The following is a 13473-nucleotide window of genomic DNA, read 5'->3' as shown; positions in this document are numbered from 1 at the left end:
ATTGCTCATAATTTAAGCAAATCGGGCACAATCTTTTTTTGCTGGAATATAATAATACTTGCAAATCATTGGCATTTGAATCCCTAACCTCAATTCAAAATCATTTATCTTACAGTTCTGTACTTGTTATTATCCACCAATTTCCAAGACTATTAATATTATCATAAACACTCTCTGTTATCAAGCAATTCTCTCCCCATATTCTACTTTCAAGCTTCATTTGTTTAGCTGTACTGACCAATAATGTCTATGAGATCAAGAAACCATTAAATTTCTTGTCACCTATCTATCAAATGTTACTTCCTTCAATCTGAACTTTGACACCAAATAGCATATATTAACCTCCACAGAGCAACAAAATCCTGAATGCAAGAAAGACGCAACACAACCGCAACAATTTCAAAGCTCCTACTAGCGGTTGACCAGAGCACAGTTCTTCCTGATCTCCCCTGCTTTGCCTGTGAGCACTCCAACCTTCCCCATCTTCACCATGGCTGATCCGAAATCAGCAAAGAAACTGGACTCAGGTGACTTGAGCCTGGAGAAGACGTAGTCTCTGGTCACCTTGTCATGGAGCAGAGCAGCGTCCGAGTGGAACAGCCCCCTTCTCTTGGCCACCAGCTCGTAGTACTTGGTGTCGAACGTCGTCGAGCTTCCAGGCACCATCTCGGTGGTCGTGCCGTTGCCCGGCCTGCATTTGCTTATCAGCTTGATGGCATAGTGTGGATCCAAGGTCGGGTCGATCCCTCCTTTTCCATGGTAGCGCTTCAGCCTCTTGTCGAACGAGAAGCAATGCGAGTTCCCTATGGCATGAGCTCCTGCACGAAGAGATTAAGCTGTTCAACGATCAAAACCAAGATCTCAGTTCTTGTTCTTGCGTGCAATGGATCAGATTGCAATACGATGCCTGATAAGACTGCCAGGTCTCGGGCGGTGAGTCTCTTGGAACCAAAATTTGCCTTGAGCGCAGAGATATTGGCATAAGAAGATGGCAGATGAGCTTCTGCCTCGGAGGCTCTCGATACAAACCCGTCTCTTCGTCCGGTCTCGACCTGATAAAGGCTTTGATTCGTCATGGCGATCCCCTTCCCGAGACCTGCAGCCTGAGCGCAACAGCGGTTCAGTGTGCTTGGCATTCGATCGCAAGGCAGGAAGGCAAAGAAGCTACCAAGGACACTGCATCTCTGGCTGCAAGGGCGAGGATATCTGCACAGGAGACCGTGGCAGGGCATGATTCCTCTAATGCTGCTTTGGCCGCATCGATCACGTAGAAGCCATCGAGTGTTAGGTTTGGCTTCGCGTCCTTCTCCGCCAAGTTCTTCCTGGTGGAGTTCAGCAGCACCGATCCATCGCATCCCTGTTTCACATGGATCGATCTGTCCATCTGTGTACGAACGATGATAACAGAGGGAGGATGGCAGTGACTAGAGTGTTACCCTCACGAAACAATCATGGAAGTGCAGTCTGAGGAGTGGAGCGGACACAGTCGGGTCGTGGGAGAAGAAGCTGTCCACTGTTGTGCGAACGATCGTCTCGGCTTGAGGGCAGGACTGCTTGTAGAACTCCATCTTGAGGCCATGGCCATTGCTTGAGCATAGAAGGGAGCTCAACATTGCTACTTGAAATAAGAAGCCTGCAATAGGATTCCCAGCCATCTTGGGTGGTAAAGAAGCTGTATCAACAGTCATCTCTTTATACTGATGCTCGACTGAGGTGGTCATGGCAAGGCTGGTGATCTACTGATTTCTTCTCTCTCTCTCTCTCTCTCTCTCTCTCTCTCTCACTCTCACTCTCTCACTACTTCTTGCCAAAGGTCTAACGTCCACCGACATGACATGACTTGCTGCAGCAACTCACTGCTGCATATGCGGCATGTCTTTTGGAGATTTAGATAGCAGTCGAGATAGCAAAGAAATCCACCTTTGGCTATTTTAATTCATAAATATAAATATATATAAGATGTAATACAGATAAAGTAAACATTAGTCACATATAGACATGGATAAAAGGTCAAGTGATAATGTATTGAAGTTGGCTATTTTAAGCTTCCTAACATTTCCAGATTTGGCATATTCTGGACAGGTGGGACCCTCAATTGAGCTACATACTTAATTAAAAATATTAAATATAATCATAATATATAAAAACCATAAATACGCCAAATCTAATGTTGCAAGTGGAGGGCACGTACTGGACATGGTGCCTATGTGCTGGCGGAGTCTTTGGATTCTGACCCAAATCTAATGTTGCAAGGAGGCCTGCATTCACAACAAAAGGAACAGTGGAGATGAGGCTAAAATAATGGCTACTTGGTATAGTAGAATTTGAATTTGAATGCTTGATGATGAAGCATGGATACCACATTTTTCAACATACAAGCTTATTAATAATATTTGTTGTGTTTGTCATGTTCATCTGTTGTTTTCATGGCAGGTAGGTTTGCCTTGCTGATTGCCTGCCACAATCTGTGGCAAGTTTGACTGTCATCTGAGACTAAGTTTTGTTTATTCTGCTCCAATGTAAAATCAATGGATGCATGTAATTTGTTTTGGTATAATCTTCCCTGTCTAAAATAATGGTAAATGCAATTCTATGTCACAAAACTTAATATTTGTAGCAGCAGTTTCAGGTGATGCAGCTGCTCAGCTCTTGAAATGCAAAACTAAGAACAAAAGAGGGAAATAGAAGCATACTTTTCTCCATTTTCACTTTTAAACCATGTCTGATCTTTAAAGCTCCCATTCCACCTCTAGAAAAATTTATACTGGAGCTGATACTACTGGCGAAAGAATTTAGTGCTGATTTAAATGATGCCAATCTAGACAGCATCCAACAATGAACAAGTATCGTTCGGCCAACCTGCTACATAAAAACATAGAAACTGATTCAGGTTCCGTGAAGGCATAGGGTTATTTACAGGCATATCAAAATTGTACAAGTATGAAAACATAGAAACTGATTCAGGTTCTGTGAAGGCATAGGGTTATTTATACTGGAGCTGATACTACTGGCGAAAGAATTTAGTGCTGATTTGAATGATGGCAATCTAGACAGCATCCAACAATGAACAAGTATCGTTCGGCCAACCTGCTACATAAAAACATAGAAACTGATTCAGGTTCTGTGAAGGCATAGGGTTATTTACAGGCATATCAAAATTGTACAAGTATGAAAAATGATTATTCATATTATAGTCAAACTTTCAACTATTTTTGCAATATTAATCAAATACATTAGCTGTTGGACTTCGCCCTCAGTCAGTATTCTGAGAAAAAGTTGAACAAGAGGAAATCAGATGCTCATGAAATCCTTTAACTGCTCCTTTTTGCATGAACAGATGTGATCAGATGGATTGATACAGCCACAGTGTCAGATAACAAGGACAGTAGAACGTATCTTGTTATCTGTTGATGTTGAAGTGCAATAAAGGCTAGTTGTGGTTATTACCATGCTTGGGGTGGATGTCAAAACTCAAGATCAACTCACCAAATCATCGTGTCACAGAAAGACTTATGCTGAACAGTTCAAATTTATCATCATCTCGAACTCATGCTCCCAGTTGCTTGCAGTTAGACAAAGATTAAACTGCTATCGCTGCTCCGTGGTCTTCTCTATAATACATGTAGACCTCAACAGAGTCTTATAACTGATTATTGAAGAGAACAAAAGCACCTATTGTAGTTCTTGATCTTTCCCTTGTCATCGTGTCACCAGTAATCTCCACAAGAACAAGATCCCCTATAAAAGTGATGAAAACGATTTGTGTCCCTGACAACAAATTTCCTTGAAGTGACCCTCGAAATAAGCTTGATTGCTTCATGGCAATCGTCACATACTCGAAGGTTCTTGGCTATCCTTATTGGCATTTCCGGAGGCACTTTCAGCAACCCAAAAGCAATTGCAAGTCTCTCGCTATGGCTACACAGCAACTTCTTCTTTTCATTCTCTTCCACATCAAGTAACACATGTTCTGTGGCTGGCATGTATCCTGCCCTGCCTATCTCCTCACTTAATTCCTCCAGCACTTTGTAGATCTTGTCCGACTCCCAATGTGATCTATCATGAGCCCCAAACACATAAACTGTGTCTTTAAGCTCAATCCAACTACATCCAGAATCTTTCGATAACCCTTTGGCGATCATCATTTGTCTCACTCTTCCAACATTGTGCCATTGTCCAACCGCAGCATATACATTGGAAAGGATTACATAGTTAGCAGCATTATGAGGCTCAAGTTCAAAAAGCCTGTAGGCCATTCTCTCACCAATCTCCACATTACGATGAACCTGACATGCTCCAAGCAATGATCCAAGCATACTCCCACTTGGTCTCGTGCCCATATTCTCTATGAACTTTTCAGCATCGTCTAGTCTGCCTCCCCTCCCCAACATATCCACCACACATGCATAATGTTCAACCCCAGCCTTCACACCAAACTTCTCCTGCATGGTCTCAAATATTTGCAAACCTTCATCAACGAAGCCAGCATGGCTGCATGCAGACAGGATCACAACTAAAGTTACATAATTTGGGTGAAACCCTTGGTCTTGCATTTTCTTGAACAAATTCAGAGCAATATCATACTTTCCATTTAATGCAAAACCTTCGATCATTGAAGTCCATAAAACAAGATTCTTTTGGTAAAAGCTAGTAAAGATCGTATAAGCAACATCAGGATCCCCACACCGGGAGTACATCGTTACCAGAGCAGAGCCAATGATCAGATTAGATTCATATCCATTCCTAATGACATAAGCATGAACAGCTTGCCCTTTTCTCAAGGAAGAAAAGAAACCACACGCAGGCAACAGCGCAACAACAGTAAGCTCATTCGGTTTGAGGCTGTCCCCAAGCTGCATTCTCGAGAACAATGCCATCGAGTCAGCATAGCTTCCCATGGAAGAACATGCCTGGATCATGGCAGACCAAGAAGCAACATCTCGAACAACCATTCTATCAAACAACTTGCGTGCTTCGTGAACAACTCCAAAGGACCCGTAAGCATGAATGAGCGAATTCGCTACGGACAAACACCCACCACAGCCACACCTAACTACCATCGAATGCAATTGCAGAGTCAATTCGAGGAAGCCAAATTCAGCAGAAGCCTTCATCAATCCCGAAAATGTGTACGAATCAGGCCGCACCCCACGCTCGAGCATTTGCACGAAAAGCTCAAAACATCTCATCATACTTCCATTCTTGGCATACGCACAAATCATCGAGGTCCACAAGAACACGTCGGAATTTCTCTTCGACATTCTATCGAACAGCTTCTTCGCGTCGTCAATCCGGCCGCAGACGGAGTAAAGCTTAATGAGCCTCGGTAGCAAATCTCGGTTTCTCTCGAATCCGTCTTTCCGAATATGAGAATGCAGCATCTTCCCGCGTTCCAGTGACTTGGAGTCGATGCAAAATTGGAGAAGAACACCATATTCTCTGGACGTAAGCAATCGGCCTCTACTCCGAGGAGCTTCGACCGAGATGGAATTGGCCACAAGATTGGGAGACAAAGGCGAACAAATCGAAACCATTTGTCTTCCCTTAGCTTCAGATTTCTTTAGAACTTACCCCTCCTTTTTGAAGATTTTTTTTTTCGAACTGTTTTTCTTGCCTCTTTGTTGGTATTATTGTTGAATTACTTCGATCCGTTATATTATGAAATCTCGATAGGTTGTATATATAATAATAATAATAAAGTCGTAAGTGATAATTATGATAAATAGTAAAATTGTAAGTTCCAACTATGGCTGATTGAAGACTGATAAGTTAAATTAAAAGCTAGTTATACAGTTAGTTACCTTTAACATTTCGGTCCATATATTTAAAAAAATTATATTGATATTTATATAATTATAAAATAAAATATTTAGATTTATTTATCTTAACGTCATCGATCTTATCAACGAAAGTATGAAATAAAAGATAAAAAAATAATTTTATGTTTTAGTTGATGACGGTAGTGGACGACATCAATGGTGGCGGAGGACGGTGTCGCTGGGGTCACAGGTGACTATTGTGGATGTCAAGAACGACGACGTGAGGTGAAGGTCGTTTGATAACTAGTCGAGCCAACGTAGATGCAGAGTGGCTCTCGCTAGTCATAGGTGCTCTATAAGCCAATCACGTGAGTTATAATATACGTGACATGTTACGTAATCTTTTTGCTTATTATTATTATTGATATTTTCTCACTTTATGTTGTATGTTGTATATATTGTGATGTACATGGATTTATGCAATATGAATCAAATCGTGATGAGATCATGATAATGAAATTGATTCGCCTTTAAACATAGACCCTAAATAATTTCGGTCGTATGTTACTCGAGAGGAATGTCAAGATAACCGGATAGACTAGTGTGCTGTAAACCTATCCATATGATGGAAGCGGTTGGTCTCATAGTTGCTCGTACAGGGACACTAGGGATATAGTGCAAGTGCTCATTGGAGAATTGGTTCACTGATTGATCAACTCACGGAATATTTGATGGTTGATGATACCTCATTGTCAGATAATGATTCTGTCATTCTAATTGTGTATTTGATCCTTAGACTTGAGACACCAAGGATGTCCTGTATAAGTAATCATCTCTTTGATACCAAACTTATAGATCTTGAAGTTTCAAATATAGAATAACCGACCATCGAAAGTTGCAGCTAACCTTATAAAGGCAATTGAGTGTTGATAGAGGATCATCCACTCTCAATATCTTAAGAAGAATATTCTATGTGTTCTTACTCAGGCAAATCCATAGCTAAGGTTATTCGGATTAAGAGAGAAAGAGTTCTCCGGAAGAATCCGATTAGAGCGAGACTCAAGTAGATTTTGTATAGGCCTGACAACATCATACTTGGTATACGACATTTGAGATATTAGATGGATGATGGACTATAAATACACGGTAAGTGAGGATAGATATGTCAAATGGATTAGATTCTTTTGTATCCTCTGGAGACTACGGCATAGTGGTTTAATATGTTCGTAGTTGATGAGTCAAGTGAATTATTATAGAGATAATAATTCACTGAGTCATAAGGAGTTCTAACAAACATGGCTCATAACCAACTCGATATTGAGCCTAGAAGGCTACACATATATGGTAGGTGTTACGATGAGTCAATGTTCGGATATGAGATATTCGTTGGAGCCCCTATCTTATTGGATATCCAGTGAGCCATTAAATTATTGGATCTTGTGGATAAGATCCAATAAAAAATTATTGGGTAGAAATCCACTAATCCAAGAGGCTTGGTAGTTGGATGAAAATCCAATACCCAACAGGGTATGGGCTAAACTCCTTTTTGGACCCCCACCTCCTATACTCTTCTCTCCCTCTCCTCCTCAACCGATAATCCTAGTTTGGGACGTGTGGATAGCAAGAAGAGTTAGCCCCTTCTTGATCACGTGGTGTGCGTGAAGAGGAGAATTGTACAGCGATTTGAGAAGCGTCTTCACTACATCTGTCATGTGGATCACCGCTAGAGAGGGGGACAGTTGACCTCATTCATTCTCTCTCACAGATTTATAGGTTTTCAGGGATATATTATCTCCCTAGGTAATATATTTTTCACATAAGTACAGTTTTCGATTTTGCGAGTTTTTACGCATCAATCTTCGCACGACGATAAAAAATTATTTTTTATGAAAAATCTAAGATTTTTATTTTCTGTTCTTTTGCTACGCATATGATATTTCCCAATAGCTCTCATCTCTCACTATCGCTCTCCTCATCCACAACAACACCCGTGATCCATCGCCATCCACCACCACCGACATCATCTGCCATTATCAACTAACGTTAAAATTATCTATTTACTATTTATTTTCATATTTTTATTGGTAAAATCAATGGTGTTATCATAAATTGATCCGAATTTTTTACTTTCTTAAATATAGGAATGACAATATAATAATTAGCCCTAAGTTATATGAGAAGAAGAGATAAAGTGCACGACATGCAATTATAAATTAAACGAGACAAACATTAGTTCAGAAGGATCAGATCACATGGAATAAATTAATTAAAAGGGAAGTAAAAGTATACATTATTCGTTACATGTGGATCGAGCTCATGTGCTATCACGTGCGGACTGTCAACTTGGCGTGAATCCATCTACCTCGAGCTCAAGAGGAAAATTTGGATTACAATTTCCGATTAAATGGAGAGAAAAATTAAATTACCTTGCAAATTCAAAATTTTAAACATAATTTTTTTTATATTGATAGTTGATTAGAAAGATGATAAGGGAGAGTGACATAGGAGCAACTCGGATGACACATCATCTATAGCGATGTTTATTCATCTGCATTTTGATGCCAATATTAGCTATCATATTATAATTGTAAGATGCGATGATTCATCACACATTTTCATTGTATGATATATCGGAGAAGACTATCTCATTCCTACTCCCAAATTCTTTGAATCTCTATCAGTAAAGAAATCTTTGTCAGATATGTCAAGAAGTAATTCGTATAGAACCATTTATCGAATCCTTTGTATTCCTAACACTAAACTTATGATTGGTGGGACATGAAAATCATATAGGATCTAAATCTATCATGTGTTTATGATACATATCATAATATTTTCAAAGCTTATTTGAGTATTTTTTTTATTTTACTATACAAAACTTTATCAGGATTATCTTTTAAAATTTTTTACTACCTAACTTGAGTGTCGAAGGAAGACCATCGTGACTAAATAATAGAGGTCAAATGGGTGAAGATAATTGGTTGAATGATAATTTTCTTTTTTGTCACAATTATTCGGCACCTATTACTAACCATAATTGATTGATCATAGTGATGACATATCCATCTAATAATTCAATTCAGATCAATAAAAGAGATATGATAAATCCATTTATGCTCTAAATATTCATAATAATGTCGTCACATTCCAGCAACCAAAATAATAATTCTGACCAAAAAATTTCACTTTGCAGACTTCCTTTGGTGCACCCAAAGCATATATGCTACGGACAGCCGGTCTTCCTTCCTCTACAGGAGGCACTCCTCCGGCAATTTGGGGTACCTCTCGGTGTCCTTGCAGTAGTCGTAGATCACCAGGTTCCTCCCCACCCAGCTGAAGTCCTCCTGCTGGCTGTCGGTGAGGCTCCACGCCTCGTACTGGTCCCACCAGTGCTCGGTGGTGGTGGAGACGCAGGCCGGGAATGGGTCCTTCCACTGGCACCCGTCGGCGTGGAAGTCCTTGTACGACGACACGAACGGCGCCTTCTTCCAGTCCGTCTTCTCCAGGCCTCCCCTCGTCGCCCAGTCGTCGGCGTTCCATATGCTCGAGAACATGTACATCGGCTTCCCACTCGGGAAGAAGTTGTTGGGCTTCCCATTGTTCTTGTACACTCTGATCGCCACCCTATCCACGTAGAACCTGTCATCGGATCAAACACAGCAACATGAACTCCATCCGATACTTCCTCTGCTTTCAGACGCGGTGTCGGAAGCTTACACGATGCGGTGGGTGTTCCAGAGGATGGAGTAGGTGTGGAAGTCCTGTGTGGGATCGAACCACAGCGTGTGCCGCATCTCCCGTCCGCCGATTCCGCTCTTGTAGACGTTGGTCTGTATGGTGTATGGCTGCCCTGTTCTGTTCCCCAAGAACTCGAAGTCCAGCTCGTCCCTATCCGGCGCTGCGTCCAGGTCGGAGCACATCTGCACTCACGAAACACCCGAGTTAGTCCCCTTCTCCCGACAATCCCGAGCTGTTCTCCCTACCGTTACTCACGTAGTATGCTGTCACGACCCCGGCGGAGTCGCCCCCGACGAGCTTCAGCTTCATGCTGAACCACCCAAATCGGTACCTCTGCCGCGTCTGGAACCCGCAACCTGTACCAGGTTTCACAGTGCGGATAGCTAAGACATGGCTGTCTCAGATCGGAGAATACTCGAGGAGAAGAACACGTTTTACCTGTCTTCTTGTCCAGATAGAGGTACCAGATTTGGCCATCAGGGGATGTCCTGAAGTGATCCTCCGCGAACATTATGTCGAAGTTCTCCTTGAACGAGAAAGAGGCCGAGGTGTTCGCCGGAGCTGCAGAAGAAAGAGCCAAGAAGCCGGCGGAGCAGAGAAGAAGGACCACCGAGGGAAGCCATAGACCCATCCCCGCTCACCAGCAAGAAGAGAAAGAGAGGTGAAGCAGTAGGTCTCAGAGCTCACTGGTCCAAAGAGAGCACAAATCTATAATGCATCGTCAGACTCCAGATCTGGACTCGAAACTATTATGTTATCATCCACTACAGAAAGTGAAGCAAAAGCCACTTGCATTCCTATTACCCCAACAAGAACATGGACAAGCAACATGAGAAGAAGAGCTGCTTTATTTCCCTGTGGCGGAGGAGAGACAGGTTGGGGAAATCCAGGCTGCCTCATGCTGGATTCATGAGACGAGGGGCGAATGCAGACAGCTGCCAGTGGAGGGACTGCATGTCCCATGTGAAATGATGCAGACAAGAGAGAGGTGTGGAAATGATTGGCTGTTAAACAATGGGGAGTTTCCATTGGGTCTCACAGCAGCACAGGTTTGCTGTTGTTCAGAGAGAGAGAGAGAGAGTGAGAGAGAGAGGTAAAAGTGAAGGCATCTCAAATGGCCCCATGGTATGGAGTGTAGCGAACTATTGCATGTTGTTTGGTGCCATGTTTTTGGAGCTCACCTTATGGGGTGCTTTTACTTGTCGGCGTTAGAGGAGGACACGAGAAACGTAGATCTGATTCCGGTAAAAGGAAAAAAGAGAATAGTCATTGTGCATCGTCTTCTCCGACTGTACTTTCTGCTCGCTTTATGAGCGCATCAACGGGGAAGTTTCAGCTTTCGGTACAAAGGCATAATAGCTTGATCGTACTTTTTTAATGGCCTTAGAAAAGTAACAAAAATAAGGATGATTTGTCTTTAAAAAAACTATTTTTTTTGTTTTTTCATAAGATGTCCGTGTTTTCATTTTACCTGTACTGTGCTCGTATTTTTCTACTCTAGTAAATATTTCTCATCGTCATTCATCGCTTTGCCCGGTTGCCTCCACCACATTGGTCATCGAGTCCTCCTCATGCATCGCAATCAACCTTGATGCTTTCGCCTCCCGTCCCTCGCTCTTCGTTGCTTTTACTCGATCGATTATGCACCTTATCATAGTTTGATAAGTAGACAAGAATAACTTGAGAAAGAGGTGTAAGCAACGCTATAACAATATAGGCCATGTGGGTGGGGAAGAAGAGAGGGAAAGCCCCAATAGAAGCGACGAACTTACAAAACTAAGTTGAGGATGTTCTCGTCAAATATCACTATGATGGTCAAGTCAATTTGGGATTCGGACTAGTCGGACAATTCTTTTGGAAAAAAATTATGTGGGAAATACACTTAAAAACCTCTTTTTATATGTGACTTTGAGAATCGATCGAGATAATGCTATTATATATGTCGAATCCAAGATACTTCTTGATTTGCTCAATTTAGGCCAGAAACACATTATGTCAATCATACGTAGCCGCCACATAGTGTCAGTTTACTACTCGAACCATTTGACATATGTTGATTATGTGCGGTCGTCAATATGGCTTTTGAGAGTTAGCATGTTGACAATGTCATTTATGTGTGTGTATATAAGGTTTATCATCAAATTCTTATTAGCCCGATGTATCAAAGTTGACTTGACCTAATCAAGGGTGACTTAGATCGGAGGTGGCTTCCTCCTAAATTGGATTTTTTTTTTGTCTTAGATATTCCATCTTGATCAAGAGATTTTTTTCTTTATTTATTTATTTTTTAGCCTATATAAGAGGCATGCCTAATGATACCTCCTTCAATGTTTGAATCGGATCAAATGTAATATGTAATAAATATTCAATTCAATTGGGAGAGGCTCCTATTTGTAACGTGTAGTCCATAATATAATATAGAAATATTAGATATATTAAATTGAGATCCGATGTAGATGTGATGATTATCCTAAGATAATATTCACCCTATCAGAAGGTTTGATTAAAACCTATTATATTACTCATCTATTATTACAATGTGCTTGCAAGTCAACTAATTTACAAATCAAAAAATTGATTTGAATAAGAGACATTGCGGAGTATAATAATGATGTCCGTACATTGCATGGGAGGGAGAGTGGTGAACCATAAAGGACTCGTCCCACTGAGGGAGAGAGGATTCCCCACCATTACATGTGTAGAGTCAACTTAGGTTAATAATGTATGCATTGTCCGACTACCACTTCATGTTAATTGAATTGTCTTGGTTTTCTTAGGACTACTATAGTGCTCGTTCATCGATCGACAGAAAAAAATGTTAGTCCTTAATTATTATCCTACGAAAATTAATATCATTAGAGTTGCCAAGTAACTAAAGATACTTTCTCAAATATAAAAATTAATATCATCTCATTAATCACCAACCATGAATTGTTTCGACGGTCCAATCATGTTACTATCCATGACATCAAATATTTCGATCGGGTTTTTTCTCTTTTTTTTCATTCAATGGTGATATATCCCTCCGAGACTTAATCATATGAATGATTTTTTTCTAAAAAATTATCATATTAGATTATATATATGACTCTCGTAGGTAAAAACAGACATAGCATCTATTACTCGTGTAATATCACATTAACTAATCTAAATATTTTACAAAAGGAACTTTGAATATGTTAATGGCTCAAAACCTAACCCTCAACTTCATTCTTCTTTTTCTCTTAATATACTTATCAAATCAAATTATTATTTTTTCTAATAATTGAGGATGAGTTTCCTACCACTAATCCCGAAAATATTATTAACATGCGTATCGAATAGTCGCATTTATCATGTCTGATAGCGTTAAAGAAACAAATATGAAAGATTATCCAAGCAACATATCAACAATGATAAATGTTGATATTTGCAAACCAAAAACAAGCTTAGACAAAGTAATTTGGTGATGTTATGTATCCCACCACTATTTGCTACCTATCCAAAACCTAAAACGAGCATTGGGTTGGGCTTCCTTAAGATGTGGGTATTAGCCCGATCCTAAACATTTTAGGACTTTGTGCCCTACTGTAAATTGTAACAATTCGAAATTACATTAGATGATGGCACCAATGCTGTTGATGCAAGCATTTTAAAAAGGTTGTCTTGGAAAAAAAGAGGTTTCATCAATGGGAGATAAAAATCAATTAGGGATTAATTTTATATTATAAAAACATTAAAGAGAGTCAGACTATATACATAGTTATTGAACTATAGTTTAATGAGCTTAAGATTTTGATTTTATGGCATGGTTTTCAGCTTAATCGTATCTTCATCATTTATCATTCGTAAAAAAAAAATAAAAGTTATAGTTTTCATATTAATTTGAATTAAAATTAAAAAATATAGAGAAAAGTTGATTCAATATTTATGTGATTTAACGTTCCTTGCATATGATTACGAAGAAAATCAAATTCTTCATCATATGTAATCAAAT

The 13473-nt window shown here is 40.1% G+C and overlaps 2 protein-coding genes across 8 annotated transcripts; both read right to left on the bottom strand.

Moving 5' to 3' along the window:
- Window positions 1-308: 308 nt before the first annotated feature.
- On the bottom strand, window positions 309-5636 carry LOC135582520 (peroxidase 56-like). 7 transcript variants are annotated; one of them, XM_065135428.1, is made up of 7 exons: window positions 3487-5623; window positions 2694-3090; window positions 2192-2258; window positions 1437-1926; window positions 1169-1357; window positions 908-1103; window positions 309-818 (listed from the first exon to the last, which is right to left on the bottom strand). In XM_065135428.1, the coding sequence occupies exons 4-7, from the start codon at window positions 1719-1721 to the stop codon at window positions 412-414; spliced, it is 1077 nt and encodes a 358-aa protein (XP_064991500.1). In that variant the 5' UTR covers window positions 1722-1926; window positions 2192-2258; window positions 2694-3090; window positions 3487-5623; the 3' UTR covers window positions 309-411. The 7 variants fall into 7 exon arrangements, 3 of the variants coding, with proteins under 3 accessions (XP_064991500.1, XP_064991502.1, XP_064991501.1); XM_065135430.1 differs by having other exon boundaries at window positions 1437-1633; XR_010492913.1 differs by lacking the exons at window positions 309-818; window positions 908-1103; window positions 1169-1357 and having other exon boundaries at window positions 1723-1926; window positions 2694-2862; window positions 2994-3090; window positions 3487-5636.
- Window positions 5637-8847: 3211 nt separating this feature from the next.
- LOC135628135 (probable xyloglucan endotransglucosylase/hydrolase protein 8) lies at window positions 8848-10458 on the bottom strand. The gene is made up of 4 exons (XM_065134611.1): window positions 9936-10458; window positions 9753-9853; window positions 9477-9679; window positions 8848-9398 (listed from the first exon to the last, which is right to left on the bottom strand). The coding sequence occupies exons 1-4, from the start codon at window positions 10126-10128 to the stop codon at window positions 9008-9010; spliced, it is 888 nt and encodes a 295-aa protein (XP_064990683.1). The 5' UTR covers window positions 10129-10458; the 3' UTR covers window positions 8848-9007.
- Window positions 10459-13473: the final 3015 nt, after the last annotated feature.

Source organism: Musa acuminata, chromosome BXJ3-1, assembly GCF_036884655.1.
Source record: "Musa acuminata AAA Group cultivar baxijiao chromosome BXJ3-1, Cavendish_Baxijiao_AAA, whole genome shotgun sequence".
NCBI classification, from domain to species: Eukaryota; Viridiplantae; Streptophyta; class Magnoliopsida; order Zingiberales; family Musaceae; genus Musa; species Musa acuminata.
This window is presented reverse-complemented; position numbering and strand designations above follow the sequence as displayed.

Bases quoted from the DNA above. Each gene is read 5' to 3' on its own strand.
- LOC135628135 (XM_065134611.1), bottom strand. From the start codon at position 10,128: ATGGGTCTATGGCTTCCCTCGGTGGTCCTTCTTCTCTGCTCCGCCGGC. The intron at 9,854-9,935 runs GTAAAACGTGTT...AACCTGGTACAG, and splicing joins CTATCTGGACAAGAAGACAG to GTTGCGGGTTCCAGACGCGG. The intron at 9,680-9,752 runs GTGAGTAACGGT...TCGTGAGTGCAG, and splicing joins GGGTCGTGACAGCATACTAC to ATGTGCTCCGACCTGGACGC.
- LOC135582520 (XM_065135428.1), bottom strand. From the start codon at position 1,721: ATGACCACCTCAGTCGAGCATCAGTATAAAGAGATGACTGTTGATACA. The intron at 1,358-1,436 runs GTAACACTCTAG...CATGTGAAACAG, and splicing joins TCCATGATTGTTTCGTGAGG to GGATGCGATGGATCGGTGCT. The intron at 819-907 runs GCATCGTATTGC...CTCTTCGTGCAG, and splicing joins AGACCTGGCAGTCTTATCAG to GAGCTCATGCCATAGGGAAC.